This window comes from Phalacrocorax carbo, chromosome 2, assembly GCF_963921805.1.
Source record: "Phalacrocorax carbo chromosome 2, bPhaCar2.1, whole genome shotgun sequence".
NCBI classification, from domain to species: domain Eukaryota; kingdom Metazoa; phylum Chordata; class Aves; order Suliformes; family Phalacrocoracidae; genus Phalacrocorax; species Phalacrocorax carbo.
The window spans coordinates 163,295,914-163,316,334 of record NC_087514.1 but is presented as its reverse complement, the minus strand read 5'-3'; the positions used below and the strand labels follow the sequence as shown (position 1 = coordinate 163,316,334).

Genomic DNA, 20,421 nt, shown 5'->3' with positions numbered 1-20,421 from the left:
TCATTTGTAGAGGCCTACATGACATCAGATGAATGCCACCTGATGTCATAGAGCTAAGCAAGTATAACCATAAATCTTCCCTCTCATGAGGGGATATCTGTACCTGAACCAATTATGAATGGGAACTGCTTAAAAGTGCTGGGGATTGTTGTACTCAAGAACGAGAAAAATCTATTGTGCTGCTGCTCTACTGTTCACTTTGTTTTGTTTTTGTCTGTTCATCCAGATAGTTCTTCACTGTGAATCTTCTGTGAATCTGCCCTTGTCTGTTCTGCTGGAAAAGTACTGTGAAGCTTTGTCAGACCCCACCAATGTCACAGGTATTTATTTCTCTATTTCTTGTTGGCTTCTTGTTACTGTTGGATCTGTTTTCAAAGTGTCCTTGCTCCGGGAACATCGTCTCCTGCTGAGATAAACATAGTGGCTCCAGCCTTGGGTTCTCGTTGGAAAGAACTTCAGGTGAACTAGTAATGACAGCCCTTTTCCAAAATTTAGTATGTTAAACTGACTATTCTCACCAACTGTTCATAGAATCATATAATTGTTTACGTTGGAAAAGACCTCCAAGATCATTGAGTCCAACCATTAAACTAAAACTGCCAAGTCCACCATGTCCCTAAGCACCACATCCAAATGCCTTTTAAATACCTCCAGGGATAGTGACTCAACTACTTCCCTGGGCAGCCTGTTCCCTCCCCTGATGCAGCTTAACACCATTTCCTCTTGTCCTATCGTTTGTTACTTGGGAGAAGAGACCAACACCCACCTTCCTACAACCTCCTTTCAAGTAGTTGCAGAGAGCGATAAAAGTCTCCCCTCAGCCTCCTCTTCTCCAGACTAACCAACCCCAGCTCTCTCTACCTCTCCTCATAAGACCTGCTCTGCAGACCCTTCCCCAGCTCCGTTGCCCTTCTCTGGACACGCTCCAGCACCTCGATGTCCTTCATGTCCCGAGGGGCCCAAACCTGAGCCCAGCATTCGAGGTGGGGCCTCCCCAGTGCCGAGCACAGGGGACCCATCCCTGCCCTGCTCCTGCTGGCTGCACCAGTGCTGACACAAGCCCGGGGGCTGGTGGCCTCCTTGGCCACCCGGGCACTGCTGGCTCATGCCCAGCCGGCTGTCAGCCAGCACCCCCAGGGCCTTCTCCGCCGGGCACTTTCCAGCCCCTCTGCCCCAGGCCTGGAGTGTTGCATGGGGTTGGTGTGACCCAAGGGGAGGACCCAGCACTTGGCCTTGTTAAACTTGATACAATTGGCCTCGGCCCATCGATCCAGCCTGTCCAGGTCCCTCTGCAGAGCCTTCCTACCCTCAAGAAGGTCAAGACTCCCTCACAACTTGGTGTCATTTGCGAACTTGCTGAGGGCGCACTCAATCCCCTCATCCAGATCATTGATAAAGACATTAAAGAGATTTGGCCCAACAGTGAGCTCTGGGGAACCCCACTTGTGACCAGCCACCAACTGGATTGAACTCCATTCACCCCAACTCTTTGGGCGCAGCCACCCAGCCAGTTATTTACCCAGCGAAGAGTATGCCCGTCCGAGCCATGAGCAGCCAGTTTCTCCAGGAGAATGCTGTGGGAAACGGTGTCAAAGGCTTTACTAAAGTCTAGGTAGACAGCATCCACAGCCTTTCCCTCATCCACTGACTGGGTCACCTTTTCATAGAAGGAGATCAGGTTAGTTAAGCAGGACCTGCCTTTCATAAACCCATGCTGACTGGGCCTGATCACCTGGTTATCCTGTACATGCCCCATGATGGTGCATACAGCATATAATAGCGTACATTTCATAGAATCATTAAGGTCGCAAAAGACCTCCAAGATCATCAAGTCCAAATGTCAACCCAACACCATCATGCCTCCTAAACCAAGTCCCGAATTAGCACATCTGTACATTTTCAGAAAACCCCCAAGGGCGGTGACTTCCCCAGCTCTCTGGGCAGCCTGTTCCAATGCCTGACCAACCTTTCAGTGATGAAATTTTTCCTGATATGATATGCTAGTTGAAGGTCAGTACAAAGTGTCTGTATGCAAACTGGTCCAGACTTGTTGCTCAAGGCTGTCTGCAATTCTCCAAGTGCAGCATGGGACATCCAGGTTGGGCAGGCAAAGACAGGTGGATGTGCTAGTAAAATCCAGCCCTTGTGTGGCAATCACTGTAGAAACTAGGGTGCTCTAGCCAGACTGACATCTCATCTAAGCTAGGGATGAACCTTGGACCATTTCAGTCAAATTGATGGAATATTTGCCATGAAAAACACCAGTCCTTCTAATCAGAGCACAGTATATATGTTTAACCTCAAAGCTTTACAATTTCTGTTTCCTGATCCCATCATCAAGTCTCCAAAGCCTGACTCTAAAGTTTTAGGTAAAGACAGAAGGCTTTTCTGACAGAGTGGTAGGGCAGGGGCACTTAGGGGAACTGGCAGTGGTGAGAATGTCACATACTCCCTAGAAGACTAAGGGCAGAAAGCAGGAATGTGTGGGGAGAATATGGTGCCTTTGCTTTCTTCATCCCAGTTTTTGAAAGCAGGGAAAAGCACTGATTCTTGTGCTTGATTCTTGGCTAAAAGACACCAGCAGAAGAATGATACCGTAAGAGATGTGAAACTAGAGATTCTGAAGCTAGGTCGCTTCAGAAGTGGGAGAGGCACAGGCACAGCCACTCCTCTGTGGAGTGACTGAAGGGCGGGCTGTGCTGCAATGAGTGATGCTACTAGGGGAAAAACAAGTTTATTCCCTTCCCTTTCACTTCTCTTCCTCCCCGGTAAATCTTGATGGAGGGAGGAGTTTAAAATATCTTGTAATAATGTAGATATTATCATTCAGCCAGTTCTTCAGCCCTGAGAAATGACAAAGGAAATGAGGCTTAAGGAAGAAAAAATCTTTCAGTGTAATATATCAGATCAATTATGTTTTACTGTGACTGTATCAGTTCCTTAAGGACAATGAACTGATCTAGATAAGATGATCAGACTGAAGTCTGAAAGTTGTGTGGCCTTAACTGCCTCTTAATTTGCATATAAATGGTGTGTTGACCTGTATTATGAATCTAGCCTGAGCTTTGCAACTTGTGCCATTGTGTTCCAGGGAATAACTCTGCCTCGTGTTATATTTGCTTGTGTAAATTTTAATGACCATCCATTCCATTCTGTATCTGGAAACAAAGGAAAGAGAGATGAGGCTCTTTGAAACCTTCCATAATTTGGGACATTTCTTTCAGTTTTTCTTTGCCTTTTGAATATTTTTGTAAATATTATTGTAAAAATTGCCATTAATTCATAAGGTGTTTTTCCTTGTCCAGAGCTTTTACTGAAAAATACAGTAAAATTTGACAACAGGCTGTCTTAGAAGTTGGCAAACAATTTACTTCTCAATTGTTGATAAAAAATAATTCTCTGGGCTATTTACATGATGCATGAACGCAGGGCATCTTCTCAGGCTGAGTGTAACTACTGTAATGAATTTTAATGTGAAAAGGGAAGAGAGAAGTCACAGAAGCCTCTCTTCTATTGCGCTATCATTGTAAGGTATCACTGATCATAAAGGTAAAGCACTGCTCTGAAATCAATGAAACTTGATTGTTATATAGAGACAATCCAACGTGCAGCTTTTCTAGAACATACCTTCCCATGATGCTCGTGACCATAGCCCTTTCTGCAGCATGCTTCAAAATCCTGTGAACCTGTCCTCTGCTTTGAGCATGGGCTCACTTAATAAAACCCAAAGCTGCTTCACGTTCAGACCAGTTGGACATAACCCCAGACTCAGGCATAAGCACAAAGTAAACTTTGGGACTTAAGAGAGACAAAAGTTCACGTTTGTGCTTAGCATGTACTTTTCTCAATGGGGTGGATCATCAGCACGGTGCTTCTAACCACTATATGTTCTTTTTGTCTTCCGTGACGATTGCAGGATCTTCAAAGTGGTCTGGACTATTCAGCTGTGAGTCTTCTCATTAAAAATGGAGGTCTGCAATATAGCAATATCCTCTTCGTAGTCAGTAAATTAGTAGTTGGTACAATTAAAATCCAAAGCGTGTTGTCATCCTAAACTAGGTTTTAAAATGGAGCAGAAATGAAATGATTATTCGTTAAAGGGATCAAAGGATAACAAGCTCCTGTGACTAAGTCTGCTCTAATTTTTTGATGCCCAAGATTAGGTGAGCTGTGTACATCCTTCATTTTAACCCTCATAACAGTAAGGATGCGTTACATTGAAACATTGGTGTGCTCCATTCAGCAGCATGGATGTACAGCACCAGAACATGGAGTCTGCAATGTCTGAGTCTTTTCTCTGGCTCACGTTCTTTGACACAGTGCAGATATCGTATTTTAGAAGGGAAAAGAAAATCAACAAAAAAAAAACCAAACCAAGGAGAGCCATATTGAACAATCTTTATTTATAGCTGGGAGCACAGTAAACATTCAAGTATTGTAATTGGTTATCTTCCCTGTCTCTTTTCCAGAAGATGCTGTTAATTAGTCCAATATGTTAATTTTCTCCCCCTATAATTACTAACTTCCCCCCCCAAATATGTTCACACTAAGTATCCCAAACAGATGGCATAAAATGCTTTTGAAAATTTAATGTACATGTAATTTCACTGAATTGCTGAGTGAACGACATTTTAAATTCAGTCTGAAGTGATTTAAATCAAGCAATACTTTTTCTGAGTTGGAAGGCAATATAACTCACTTTCTCTTTTGGGAATTATTTCCTTGAAAAATCCCTGGATGACACCTTCATGACTGCTTGGGTGCAGCTTTTGAGCTTGATGGGAATGCGTGTTTGTACTTGTGGACCTGAAGAAGAATTTTATTTAATTATTACTTTGCTTTCTTATATAAACGGAACTGGTTGAAACAGCAAGATTTTTCTACAGTGACTCAGCTGAAGATGTTTCTGATGTAATCTCCTGATATGTTTTGTCTAGAATTACAGTAATATGATGACCAGATAACTGTAATTCTATATATCTGTATGATATATTCGCTGAATTATAGCTTGAATTTTTATAGGAACTTAAAGGAAGTGGGCCCTCAGTTCACTCTGAGATTCCATGGGTTTTGTCATGCTTCCCTTCGCATCCTTTGACTTTCCCATCTTATATGTTTCTGCTAGAGACTAACAAGTCTTGGCTTACATCTGATTGTACTCAGTTTTGATCTCCGTGGAAATCTTTTGACTCTTTTTGGTCCATTGACATGTTTGGCCATATAATCTTCAAGACCTTGTCAAAAGGTGATTCATCTGAAAACAGGAATTTTGTTCAAAAAATAAACCAGAAGGTGGACAGCCAGCGCTGCTGTGCTGATTGTATCAGTATAAGAATGACATTATTTATTTTCCTTTTCTTTCTTACCCTTCAGTCACTTTGAAGGTTGTAATCTGCATTTATGTCACTTAAGGCTATTCAGACAAACCAATAAAGGAGAGACAGAAGATTAGATGTCATGCATTTCATTTCATGAATTCCTGGGATTCGCTGAAAGCAAAAATAATTTGTCCCCCCTGGTGACTGGATCCTCTTGAGGTGGGGGTTGGCTCCTTGCCCTCATTCTGGTCACTTTGTAGTACTGTGAAAGGCTGCTGTCTCACAGAGATGGTGTAAACTTCCTGATTCTGAGTGCTGCAGGATTCCACCTGTGTAAATTCTGGCTTATACAGCTCTGATGTTGTTTTCTCAAGTCTCTGGGGAGGTTCTGGTTTAAGAAACATGTTGGTGGGTGTGGAGGAATGTATCCAGGGATGGATTCCAACACACAGCTCCTCAAAGATGCTGATCAAGTCTCCAATTAATCTGACACTACTTGGAGATTGCCATCATTTCCCCTGTTGCTGGGTCAGTGTCTTATCCTAGAGGCTTCAGCACATACAATAGCACAAAACTGGGAAGGTATGAAAAGCGGTCGTCTTTTCTTATTTTTTGTTGAACCTCTTTGTCATGGTATAACCCTGGAGGCAGATAAGCACCACACAGCCACTCTCTCACTCCCTCAGGTGGGACGGGGAAGAGAATCAGAAGGGTAAAAATAAGAACACTTGTAGGTTAAAAAAAAGACATTTCAATAGGGAAAGCAAAACCTTCCCATGGGCAGGCAGATGTTCAGCCACCCCCAGGAATGCAGGGCTCCATGATGCATAATGGTCTCTTGGGAAGACAAACACCATAGCTCCAAACGCCCGCCCCCCCTTCTTCCCCAGCTCTATATGCTGAACATGACGTCATATGGTATGGAATATCCCTTGGGTCAGTTGGGGTCAGCTGTCCCAGCTGTGCCCCCTCCCAACTCCCTGTGCACCCCCAGCCCACTCGCTGGTGGCGTGGGGTGAGGGGCAGGAAAGGCCTTGACTCTGTGTAAGCCCTGCCCAGCGATAACTGAAATGTCCCTGTGTTATTGACACAAATCCAAAATATATCCCCATACCACTATGAAGAAATTTATCTCTTTACCAGCCAAAACCAGTACACACTTGCAGGCCCCACGCTGAATCTCATCCAGCAAATCTGACATAAGTTTGCACTATTTGTCCTGGACAGGCATTTGTGTCAGAGTCCAATACTGTCTGACCAGGTTCTTTTAGATTTTCCACATGCAGAGGGAATGAGGGTTAATGAGAAATTTACTTGATGATTTTTGATGTTCAGATTTAGAAGAGTGATACAAAATGTACTTTAGAGACAATTCAATTGTAAGTTACACTTAGGAAAAGATAACAATTGCAATACACGGCTCAATCACAATACCAATGTGATCCTCATTACTAGTCTCTAACACGCTCACCATCAGGACACCGGGTACCCCCTGTCACTGGGAAGGAACATGTGGATTGAATCCACCTCAAGCCCGTTGCACTCTTCAAAATTCTTCTGTTAGTAGTTTAGGGTTTATACCCTCTGTTGGGCTAAGCCATATATACACTCTCCCCATACTGGTCTGGCTAACTCAGGGAGATGTTCACAGTCTTTTCATCAGCTCAGGAAGAAATATTTAGACCACCAGGTGATCCACTCAACTGTTGATTGCTGTTTATCTAAACCAAAGTCCACCCTCCGGTCCCCTTTGTGTGGAAATAAAGTCATCATCTTTGCACTAGCTGTGGTCACTCACACCCTACGTTATTCCCTGAGCTTCACGGGCACAGCACCTCTGCCTGTCTCCTCTGAGCTTTCTTCCATTGTAGGGGTTTATTGGTCAGTCACAACTGGCCAACGCAAGGTTCATTTGAGAGAAGGATTTATGAAATCTCAGCACTGTGAAGCATGAGTCAAACTTCCTCTCTGGTCACTGCCACCCTTCGGATAACTTCTAAATATGGCTGTAGGTGTTGAGCTACCAAAGACATCTTCATGCCTAGAGGTTTCATGTAAACTGACTACACATGGCCTTACGCTCAACTGCTGTGGAATAAGTTATTGTCTCTTTTCAGAAGAAACTGATCACAAGAATGCTAGCCAGCGGTAAAAGCAGCTTAGGAGAGGGAGAGAGAGCAGGTGTACTCATGTGTCTTTGCAGGTTACTTTTTGAAGTGTATATTGAAAGATAGTAACTGATAGCTGTGTGTTTACTGCATGATCTTTGTCATTCAAGCCTAAATCAGCGACACTAAGATGCAAAAGCGCTTCCTCTATGATAAAGAAAAAACAACATGTAAAGTAAGGGTTACTTCAAACCTTTGAATACTGCTTCAGAGTTATGGATCTGGTTCTGTTTCCAGCCATGAAAAGTACAAATATACAAAGTAAATAAGTGTGTGTCTCTGTGTGTGTACTGGGGGGAGTATATGGATGTGTCTGTGGTTTTGTGTAGTGGTGACAAAACCACCTAAACTGGGGAAAAGTAGCATCCTAAAATGTGGGATTCTTCTTGAAATGAAAATTTGAAAGGTTTCTTTGGAGAACCAATTAAATATGTAACTTAATGTTATCACTGTTCTATAGATTACATTTGTCTTAACTTTAATTTGAAATACTCATGCACAAAAAAATGGAAAAGATTGTAAAGCATTTCAAACATTAAAAACTGACAAGTTCATTTTTCAGAAAGTTATTCCCCATCACTTTGATAAGAAGGAGTTTGAAGGCTTGATGCTATGTTTGTGCAGTGTTTCTGCCGCCTTGAAGCTGACCGTTCATTACAACGCTGTTATTTCCATCATTTTTTGTTTTGATGTTGCCCCCAGACAGATCTGCCTCTGTCAATGTGGCACAAGTGCATGTGTCTCTAAATAAGGTTTTATAACTATTGTGAGACAGTGGACCTTGCAGACTCTGTGAATGATTTCACTTTTAAATTATTCCTGTTTTCTTGGAGCTTTATTCAAACAAAATGTGAGCTTTCTAGGTTTTGTTTATGGAGGATTTATCTGGGCTACTTTACTGGAAAGGGTTCTCTCATCTGTGGCTAGAACACTTTCTTTTCCATCCAGACTTTTAGTACTGTGTTCCTTTCTAACCCAGAAGCAGCACAGGCCTTTTCTCAAGGCAATCTCCACGCCTATGGTAAGGGTAGTGATCCTTTGTATGGCCTGTTTGACTGTGGGAAAGATACTCAGTGTTAAGTTGTTCAGTTCAGAACTTGGCAAAGAGAAGTTGATTACCTGGTTAGATTTTTTTACTTGGTTTACTTTTTATATCTGATTGGGACTTCTGCTGATCACGAATCTCTGCAGATCAGACAGGTGTGACCATCTTGGCCTCGCAGATGTTTCACTATGGCTTTGTGTGCTGGTCGTAATGCCACCGCCCTGATTTGCTCTTAACACAGGCTTGATTAGGTCATTTCCGCTTAATGCATGTATGGAGGTCGCCTCTGTGAAGCGGGAAGGTGGGGCTGAATGTGGAGTTTCAGCGCAAAAGCTAATAGCTGAAATTAGAAGCGCCTAGGAGCCGTTGCACTGTTACTGGGGGTCTCACACATTGATATGGTGGGACTCACACATGGCACATCTGAATATTTGTGTTTACATGTAAGCCTGAACTCCCATTATTTCCAGTGGAATGGGATTTAGTTGCTCTCACATCAGTGTCCAGTGCCCTTTGAGGTGCTTTAGGGTAACCAAGACCTGCAGGGCTGGCAGATATGACACAAAATCCTTGAGTCTTGTGCCCTCTAGAATAGCTGCTGCTGGCTGGAGGGATATCTCAGGGCAGTAGTGGCACTAGGTGCCTATATGTATCTGTCTGAATCCTTCCTTAGGTCTCCATTGACTGCACTACATGAACTAGATGAGTTGAACTAGATATTCAGCTCAGTCTAGACATCCCTTTATAGGCACTTCCACACAGGACATTCATAGAAATCTGCAAACTGAATGCCATATAGCATGTAGTGTGTAAGACGGGAGTTAAATCCACATTTACAGCTCAAATGCATAACAGAAAATCTTTTCTGACAAGGTGATTTAATCACAGATGCTTTGGCTATCAAAACCAAAAAAAGTCCTGAGTGTTCTCCCTTGATGCCCCTGCTGCTGAGTGCACATAGGTTGTAGATTTTTCTTGGCTGACTGTTGTTAATTTTTAGTAGTCAAATTCAGTCAGTCATTCTTCTAGTAGATGAAAGTTTCCTGACAAACATATTTGATAACGTGCTTTCTATCCAGAACTGCAAAGGTGAGGCACTCACTGCTCCAGGGGTTATTTATTTCTGTACATTGCACTATTCTGTTTCTTGGAAACAGAAGATTTGGCCTCATTACATCTTTAAATATCCCTCCACAGTAATGGCATGGCAGCAATTCTCACTGTTTCCTTTCTGATTTTCCCAGCAGGTCACATCAATGAGCACTTCCATTTATAATGAAACTTGGATGAGCTATTCATTTTAACGTATGCCCTGCACTCTCTTGGCGTCAGCCTGCCGGCTGAAGCTACGTATGCTGCTCCTGCAGCTGCCTGTGGGGCACTTAGGAATGTGCTTTCATCACATCCACACAACCCAGTTACTGCTCACAGGCATAAAGGTAACCTTGAGCATCAGCGTTTGCATGATCAAAGCTCGAGCTAAAGACACAGACAATCTTCCTAGCACTTCCTATTTTCAGATGTTGCAATAACTCTATTTAAATAGAGGTGATGATGTTGGTTTACTTTTCCGCTGCCTCAGATGACATACCAGGCAGTCTAGCACTGCTTTCTTGTACTTCCCAAAATAAAGCTGACTGTGTTCTATGTTGTTGCACAGTTTGTATTACTGCCACTGGTCCTAATAATTTTAAAAGTTGCATTTCTTAAATCTGGTGCAGTTCCAAGCGGAGGATATGGGAACACTCTCACGTATTAAGAAACTATGTAGACAGTCCAACAAGTTCTGTGGTACACTAGAAAGGATTATTTAGAATCATAGGATCATAGAAACATTTAGGTTGGAAAAGACCCTTAAGATCATCGAGTCCAACCATTAACCTAACACTCCCGAGTCCACCACTAAACCATGTCCCTGAGTGCCACATCTACTTGCTAGGTTTGCTGTACAAAGGAAATATTTACGGTGGTTTTGGTTTGTTTGTTTGGTGTCTTTGTGTTGGGCTTTTTTGGGGGTGGCTGTGGTTGTAAATGGTTTATGGATGAGAGATATCAACATATCTAAAGGTTCCCACATTTACCCTAGGTGTCCAGAGGCTAACAAGTTCTTCCAAAATTTACAGCAAAAAAATCTCTAAGCTGTGTAAATGAGGCTGTGAAGTGCTCAGCTATTACAGCAATGAGAGCCACACAGAGAGGTTTGGGGTTTTTGGGGGGTGGCAGTTTTTTTTTTTTACATGACTAGCTATTGTTTGTGGTCTGGCTTTGTGTTCTAGTTCTGCCGGTGAAACACCTTTCAGTACAAAGTCGCTCCAGTGCCTTGATGCCACGAATGGGTGCTTTTACAGAAACTCAGGAAACTACCAAATGAAGTAATCTTGGCTTAGAAGAGGCACCAATTACACTGGAAGCGGTGCTAGTGATTTCGGATGAAATATCAACTCCCCTGATATCAGTAATCACTTCCCTCAGATTTTACATTATACAGGAAGGTAACAACCCTCTGAGTATCTTCCTCAAAACAGTCTCTCAACGGCACCAGCTCTGAACTGACTGAAAAAGAATCCACAGCACATCTGCCTGTAGTTACTAAGATGTTGGCTATGTGGGTCTGAGGGAGGACTGCAGAACAGGGTTGCTGATAGTATGAAGTCATGGCAGTTCCCATGGTCCTCTTAGATACTAGAAGCATTTACAGTGATCAGCCTGATGGCATTGCCATGGTGGTTCCGCGCTGCCAGCCTGGGATGCTGTGAAGAGTAAGGAAAGGGAAAAGTGAACAGTGTAAAATTTTAGAGAAATGCAAATAAGGCAGGCATAGCTCATAAACAAAAACATGTCACAGTGGGAGCATGCCATTGAATTTTGTTTCATATTTCAGAAGAGTGGCACACCTCAATCCTGGATCTGTCACTTCTGCATGATATGTTCTCAGCAGAGTCTCGGTAATAACTGTTACAATGCCACACTTCATCAAATATACTTAAATCTTTGAATTTATACAGTTGGTACAATAAATACCATTTGCTGAATGTGGTTTCTAAATTAGATAGCATTTTTTTGTACACTTGGCAGATAAAAATATACTCTGTAGAACCTCTCATTTTGTCAAGTTCTGCTAAACAGATGGAGTGCCTTTTCTATTCGCATGGAATCACGTCAGAGTATCTGGTCTTAAATGAAAACACCTCCTGTCCTTTAAATCAACATTTCTCTCTGGGTTTGTGGGTTGATGAGCCCTTCAAGCAGAGAAATAACGCTGTGGCCAATCTAGAGAGTAAACCCACAACACAATAGTGATACTACAAACTGCACTATTTGGAAGGATGGGTGGTTCAAGAGGATGTCTAAAATACATAGTGCTGCAGGATAACTGTTATTAGGAAATGAGAGAGATGGGCTAGAATGGGATTTTTTTTTTAGCTGTTGTTTCTGATTTCAATAAAATGTTCAAGACCTTATGATCCCATGACTAAGTTGGCTGTCCAGTTTAGGAATGAGCCTCTAGATGTGCTCTTGTTGACGTGCAGTAGCTGTCTTGCCTTTGTTTCCCTGCTTTTGACAAAACGGATGTTTTCATGCTTCTTTTGGAGGGATGTCCCTGAGCCACATTCAGAGCCAGATTCACCATATGGACAGACCAAGGTGAGACTAGGCTCCATCCATTTCTTTGTGAAGGTATAATCATAAACTCTGTATGTCTTAGGCCCCTGTGTATAAACTCATACCTGCCAACACTGCCTTACTTCACTAGCATCTACTGAAAGCAAAAAAATAGGGCGACCTTCCACTATCCATTGTTAGCGTGTTGCAAGGTGTGCTCAAAGCTGTTTGAAAATCCAGTGGATGGTCTGAGGAAGAGAAAGCTTCATACTTACAGATGCTGTCATGGCCTACCATGGACTAGAATGTGAACACAGACAATGGATCAGAGGTTCAGCTTGCATAGATCACTTATTGTAAAGTTGCAGCTGGCAGCTCATCCCTCCTTGTTTAGCTCTTAACTGTATCACTTGGTCGACCTTTTCTCAATAAATTCTGTTACGCATGGAATTGATTTGCCTTGGCCTCCAACCCTGAGGTGGGGACACCTTATTGTGTAGTCCCGTGTATGAAAAAATAGTTAAGCACTAAAGCTAGTCAAAATACAAAGCTGGCCTGTAAAGCTCCGGCTCTATATTGTTCGGCTTTCTTATTCCATTACAAAATAAGAACTGTGCAATTTTTTTTTTTCCTCCAGGCATTTATCTTACTCATTAAACTGTCAAAGCGTGGAAGCTGGCTGTATAAGAAAAAGAAAATGGAAAATGTTAACACAGTTTATGTAAGCCACTAGGACCTGAACCGTTCATCCACTTCACCCTGTGTATATCTTCACTTGTATGAGAAGACTCATTCAGCACGGTGATACATTCCACTGAGTAATCTTACTCGTGTGCATAAACATGTTAGACAAAAAGTTTGTTTATGGATGCAAATATTTCAAATGCACACACCCATAGCCTGGAGGAAGAGACAAATGAGAAACAGATTCCTAAAGGTGTAAATGCTATGTGGTATCTCACCTCCGTTAATGTGCTACAGGAACTGGATTTCATTACTCTAAATAGCACCGCTGTAAGAGACCTGCTAGCCTTTCTGTGGCTTTGTTTGTCCTCCCTAAAACCCTCTAAAGAACACCATAGGGAACGGTACCATTGCAAGGCTGTCTTCATCCTCTTGAAACTGCATCTTGTGCAGATGTCCCTGGTACATAAGGCCAAGGATTTAGAGGCTGATCTCGACCGCTAATGCTGTTAAACACCCAGAGGTTCACCATACCAGAGAAACCCCATCTTGTTCAGGAAATCCTCTGAGATGATGGAGGCTGGGAGAGTGCTTGTGTGTCTCCAGTTCTGTGTTCTTCCCTAAGCATCCACTTAAGACAGGAAGATGCAGCGGGTGGACCTTTGGTCAGAACCAGTAGGGCTGTTCTGGTATTTTTAAACAAGCCTAGTTTATTATTGGGTATAGAGGCAGCCTAAGGCCCACTCAGCTGCACGTGCCTACTTTGCAATATCTAGAGTTACAGGAAATTAATCGTTCTTCTAAGAACCTTCTCCTTCTTGGAAAGTATCCCTAAGGTAATTTAGCAGCGTGTGGAAGACTATTACTTTCTGCCTTCTGTGTAAATAAAGGAGAAAGAGTTAATATCAGAAGGGAGTTACAGTTGCAGTTTCATTATTAATCTACTCAAGGCGACTGCTTGTGAGTTCTTCACTGTAAGCGTGGGTATGAAATCTTTAGATGAATCCTCAATGTGTAACCACACTTCAGTGGCACCGGGTCTTTGAAAATAGTATTAGTGAACTAAAACCAAGATTATTGGCTAAGATGGGTAGCTTCTTATCTGAGCAATTTCTTGTGTTTTTTTTAATATTCATATATGTATATGTATAAAATTCTATACATATATATGTGTATATAAACATCTGATCATTTTAAGAACAAAGTGTCATTATGCTGAAATTGTCTTTTTTCCAGTAGCCACCGGGTAAACTTTGAAACCTTTGAGTTCTAGGATTTTGGAGTATGATAGGTGTTTTTTACTTTAATCTCTCCAGAAAAGTATGTCCTGTTCTCTTGTTTGAGTTGCTTTAAAAACTTAGCACAAATCTCCATTTTCTGCATGGATAAGTAAAGTCAATGACTTATGCAGGATGGTCACTATTTTTTTTCTCTCGTTTCTCCTAGAGTTTTTAAAAGTCTTGAGTTTCAGAAGGGGAAAATGCTATTTTGAATGCCACAGTTGTTACCTAAAGAGCTTGTTATTTCTGCTTGGGAGAGCGTGCCCGATTCACCCAGGCAGGGCTGGTGTTCTCTCATGTTGTTTTGATCGATTACATTCTTCTTTTACTTAATTTCTTACGAAGCCTTCTCAGATCCAAATGTAAAACTCTTACTAGCAGAAAAGACATAATTTTCCGGGTTGCTATAAAATAGCTTGTTATGCTAGTTAGGATACAAATCTCTGAGATAAGTGACACAGAAACTCACCCGGCATATGCACTTTTGAAAAAAAGGAATGATACTTTGTAAGATGACAATAAAAATTAATATAGCTAAATATGTTATTAAACTTTTGGCTACTATTTCCCTAACCTGGAGGATAAGATTAAATGATCATTTTCAACAGGGAGGCGAAGAGCTTGGGGGCATCAGTGGAAACATGCACAGTAGAAATGATTATGCCTTCTATTTTTGTATTATAATCATTAGAATTTCATCAACATCCACAAGAAACTGAAATAAATGTGTCCATTTTATTTGAGAAAACACACAGTTGAGGAAAAATCTATGCAGCTTTGCACAGTATCTATTACTTTGTTTTTCTGCAGCCCCATAGTCCATAGATGAAAAAAGCAAAGAATACTCGATTTTTCATCTTCATTGCAGATTTCAGAGCACTTTTTAACTCTTCATCTCATTTCAGGAGGCCTGATTCTGTTATGGATTATTTTACTTTAAGTCCACTATTTTCAATTACTTATTGTTTCCAGTGTTACAACAAATGGGCGTATGTTGTTCTAGTTAGCTTTACGTAGTTTAAAATTTAAAAAACTAATAGTGAAAATATTCTTACAGAATTCATGCCAATTGAGGAGTGCATATTTTTATCTCTGTTTTATATGTGGTGAAAAGTTAATGATTTGCCAAGAATTCAAAGCCAATCACTGGAGGAATATTAGAACTTGAGACGTTCTCGCTCTGCAGCCTGCCTGCGGTACTTGGTTGGTACTAAAAACATAGCAATTAAAAGTAAGCAGCTGACATTTTTGCATTGCGAAAGTTTTAAATATTCCATGGTAACCTTGCAAGCCCATGTGCAACATGAGAACTTCGTAATCGATTGATATAATTGCTCTTGCTTTTAGCTGGAGCTCTTATGTGTTGATATTTTCATTTGATCTTCATCAGAAATCTTGGAAGCCCAAAGGTGAAATTCACAGTTATAACTCCATGGAAAAATAAGGGATTAAATTTGACTTTGATGGCTGGTGTGAAGTTCCAGGAAATAGAAGCAATGATTTTGGGGAAGGCAGTGCTGAGGTGCTTGCAATGAATAATTATTTAGTACCTATAGGAAACACAAGTAAAGGCAAGGAAGGTAACTTGCCCGAGATCACAGCATTAGCTAGAAGTGGATTTGAAATTCATCTCCCTCTGCCCCATGCTCTGATAATAGAGTCACAGAATCACAGACTGGTGGGGGCTGGAAGGGCCCTCTGGAGCTCACCCCGTCCCACCCCTGCTGGAGCAGGCACCCCCAGAGCAGGGGCACAGGGCCGCGTCCAGGCGGGGGGTGAATGTCTCCAGGGAAGGGACCCCACAGCCTCCCTGGGCAGCCTGTGCCCCTGCTCTGGCACCCGCACAGGGAAGGGGTTTGTCCTCATGTTCAGGGGGAACTTCCCGTGTTCCAGCTTGTGCCCGTGGCCCCTTGGCCTGGCGTTGGGCACCACTGAAAAGAGCCCGGCCCCATCCCCCTGACACCCACCCTTCAGATATTTATAGGCACTGATGAGATCCCCCCTCAGCCTTCTCTTCTCCAGGCTGAACAAGCCCAGGTCTCTCAGCCTTTCCTCCCCAGGGAGATGCTCCAGCCCCTGATCCCCTTGGCAGCTCTGCGCTGGCCTTGCTCCAGCAGGTCCCTGTCCTTGAACTGGGGGGCCCAGAACTGGCCGCAGCCCTGCAGGTGTGGCCTCACTGGGGCAGAGCAGAGGGGGAGGAGAACCCCCCTCGCCCTGCTGGCCACGCTCCTTTCCATGCACCCCAGGACACCGCTGGCCCCCTTGGCCCCAAGGGCCCGGTGCTGGCTCAGGGTCACCTCGCTGCCCCCCAGCACCCCCAGGGCCTTCTCAGCAGAGCCACTCTCCATTACTCTCTTCCCTTATGAAATGTGTCACTTGCATACGCTGCATAAACAGGTAGATAGATATGTGTTAGTATGGTGTTAGCATGACAGTGCGTGGCGTGTTATATGCTGTAGAAACATGCTTAGCTTGCAAAAGACCTAACAGTATTTAAAAGGTTTGCATTTGTATTTAGCAGGGGTGAAGTGATCAGCATAATAAGAATGCGTATCCTCCTTATCTGTTGCATGAATACAGCTCTTGATTGATAAGTAAAGGCTACTTATGGGTGCTCTGAATTGTCACGTCTGTTGGTGTGTTTATTGGATAAATATATTAGCTGTACTAAATAATGATCAGTGTAGACAAGACTGTGATGGAAAAGAATAATGATGTGGGCAAGCCAACAACTAGAGAAGTCTTACCTGACGATGTCCAGCCTTCATCTGATCTACAAAGTCAGCTGTAAACAGTAGCTGGAAATTCTCAAAAACGTGAAAAAACCCTGACAAGAGAAAACTGAAACAAAGGCCAAGTGACCTGAGTTAAAGAAAGCTGTTGAGCCACTCTGGTCCTGAAGGAGAATCCCAGTCAACTGTTTCAGGATATTCTGGCACAAAACCTAAGAGAAGGTCAACTGTGGGATTTACTTCACAAAGATGTGTGGCCAAACACCTCAGCATATGCAGTTACAGAGTTTAACATGAGACAAAAATGTTGCTGCCCTTGTTACCATGACAGCCTTTGGTATATACAGCACTTTTCTTCCTGGAATCTCTCAGAGTGTCTGTTAATAAGCATCAGCAGTGCTATGTTCTTAAGCTCTTTTTTACTTCTCTTCATGTCCATACAGTCTGAATCGGTGGTTTCCTTCACCTTCGACACTCTGTTCTTGGTAGCTCATTTGTTGTTGGGCCAAGAGTACTGTGCAAACATAAGGGCTCAAATCTGCTCCCTCAAAGCAACAGTGTGGGCCAAACACTCCCTTCTCATTAGTGCTTCTTGTACTTCTGTGGCTGCCGGCAGGCTCCATCTTGGAGTGTCATCGCCTCTGGCTTCAGGTAGGGAAATACCTCTCTACATACTTCTTTTTCTCCTATGCTTTCTCTTATTTTCAAGGCCAAACTTAAAATGCTGGCCCAGGATTGCGTTACACCTTGCAAATAATGGTTCTGCTTTGTAATGACTACGCTTTGCCCTCTCCAGCTGAGTTACCAGCGGTGGAGGAGATGTGGCCCCGTTAGCGAAGCGCTACCAAAGACACTGTGTGGGGAAGCGATGTTTTTCTTTCCCAGGCTCTGTTACCATGTTGGCTAATTTCAAGTCAGTGTTGTTTCACTTTCTTCTTCCCAGTGCTTTGCCCTTTATTTATTGTTTGAAATCAGGAGTAGTTGTGAGACAGTGTCTGTTTGCAGATAGGAGTCCTTGTCCCTGACAACTCTGCAGCTGCTGCATGTGTTGCATAGCTGTACTTCATTATTCCAGATTGTGTGATTGTGATCGCCTGTGGTGAAATAAATTTGCTGCTCCTCGTAAATGAAGAGGTTTGGCTGAGCTGGTTCCTGACAGAGAGCAGAGAGGGTAAAGAGGCAGTGCCAATTTGGAAATTTCACTGCCTAGGAAGGGGCTGAGAAACTGGGGGATGGACGGACTATGTATCTTTCCCCTCGTCTCCAGGCTCTTCCTCTACTGTCTCTCCTCCTTCTTCCTGCTCCTTCACAGACTCCTCAGTTACAGAACATCCTATCTCTCTCTCCCCATTGTCCTCTTTGGACCCAGAGATCCTCCTCTACCTCTTCCTTGTTGCAGATTTCTAGAAGTCCCCACCAGTCCTTATTCATCTTACTGAGCCTGCCGAGCTGTTAGACTGCTGACTCCCGATACCATTTAGAACAGGGTGAATGATCTCCTTCAATATTCCTTCTAACTCCAAAACATATAGATCTTGACTTTAGGAATGTGCTTAATTTTCAGCGATTACTGCCAGGGGGAAAAAAATATGGATTTACTTAAATGTATGTTTTCTTTTGACAAGGTAAACAAAAAATCCCACTTTGACATGTTTGGAAAATCCATGTATTAGAAAAATCACATTAAATCCATAAATGAAACACGCTTCCTTCAAATCAATTTCTTTAAGTTATGCCTAATCAGAAAATGAAGGGAGAAGCTTGTCTGAGTAAATTCAGACATTTCCACACATTAAAATAATTATGATAAATTTAACCCTCCACTGTGGATGCCTGAAATTAGGTGAGATTAATTCTACCCCACTTGTTTGTACAATCAGGCCTTTTTGCTGCTTACATTGATTTCAGTGCTATTAAGTTATCATAAACATTTTTTTTGTAGCCTGTGGCCTGCATTTTTTTGTGTTTCTCTCATAAACTGAATAGTAATTATCAAAGGAAAACGCTGTTCTGAAGAACTACGCGGTTTAGTTAAGGAAAGCGGCAAAAGCATTTCTAAGAATTATCGTAGAATCATAAAGTCATAGAATTATTTGGGTTGGAAAAGACCCTTAGGATCATCCAGTCCAACCATAATCCTAGCACTGCCAAGTCCACCACTAAACCATCTCCCTAAGCACCACATCCAAATGCCCTTTAAATACCTCCAGGGATGGAGACTCAACCACCTCCCTGGGCAGCCCGTTCCAATCCCTGACAACCCTTTCAGTGAAGAACTTTTTCCCCGTATCCAGTCTAAACCTCCCCTGCTGCAACTTGAGGCCATTTCCTCTCGTCTTATCAGTTGCTACTGGGTATGTAACATTTCCATTTCTATGGGCTTCTGTCCTGCTTCCACAATTTGTGTACCACTGAAGATCATTTTCAACGATTCATAATGAAGGAACCTACTTTAATGCTGAAAAGATACCATTTTTATCATCAGCACACTGTAGTGTAGATGACATAGTTCAGAAACACTTCTTGGGGCCGCGAAGGTATGGGCTATTCATACTTTTGGCTTCTGAGAATTGAAATGGTTGTTAAAGTGCAGATAGGCTTCTTTGAAAACATAACAAAATCCCTCTTTTACCAGTAGAGAAAAGGACAATCTGAACCACATTATAAACACAAGGAGGGCAAGTTATGTCGATGCAGCTGGGAGAGGAGGACACGTGATAGCTGAAGGCAAGAGCGTGGCCTGTAGGTAATTGAACAAGGACAGGAAAGAAGCAGGGTATGTTTCTGGTCTGTTGGGGCCTTACTCAAAACACTCTGCCTTCCTGGAGAAGTAGTTCACCCGGGTGTCTGCCTACATCTGAACTAGTCACTAGCCTTTACAGACCAGTGGTACCGTCAGTATCCACAAACAGGCATCTCAGGAGGGATAGCTGCTGTTAGGAGCAAATCACAGGATCAAATGAATTGACCTGTGGGAGCATTTGTATTCCTCTGCTGGACATAAATGGAAGGTTACAGCGCTATCTTGGAAACCTTAAGTTTCTATACCTCTCCCTGCAAATCCACGTACTCTCTGTGTATGCAGATTCCCAGATGCTCTCTAGAATAATAGTTTTTCCTGGTATGTTTGCTCTTTGAGCCCATTAATGAAATCTTTTAGGAGACCAATGAGTTCTCATTTTCTGGGGCACTTCTAATTTCAGAAATAAAAACTCAAAGTCTGTCTTGTGGTTATAAATCATATTGTTATTGTTATTATTCATTTTCTTATTATGATAGTATCTAGAAGCTAAATCAGATCAGCATGTCTCTTGGGGTAAAGACTGCTCAACATGCTCAGAAAGGAAGAGTTTTCTATCCTTTAAACAGTCAGAGTTTATAGCTGCTTGTTTGCCTCCTTCCCTCCCTCTGTGTTTATTCTGGAAAGCATGCCCTCAATAAGATTTTCTGCTCTTAACTAATGCTCTTAAAATTACATCAGTCCCAAACCGATGGGCTGTATTATCAGTAGAATTGTAAACTCTGAGAAATCAAAATCTATTTTCTATGCAAATGGAGTCTATTCAGCAGAAAATCCCCAAGCTCAGCACA

At 42.5% G+C, this 20,421-nt stretch overlaps 1 protein-coding gene across 1 annotated transcript in view; it reads left to right on the top strand.

The window, feature by feature from the left end:
• Nucleotides 1-20,421, top strand: part of CRHR2 (corticotropin releasing hormone receptor 2) — a 164,126-nt gene that overhangs the window by 13,968 nt on the left and 129,737 nt on the right. The window contains exon 2 of the mRNA XM_064445137.1: nt 227-320. Within this exon, the coding sequence (XP_064301207.1) occupies nt 227-320 (94 nt within the window). The remainder of the gene's footprint in view (nt 1-226; nt 321-20,421) is intronic.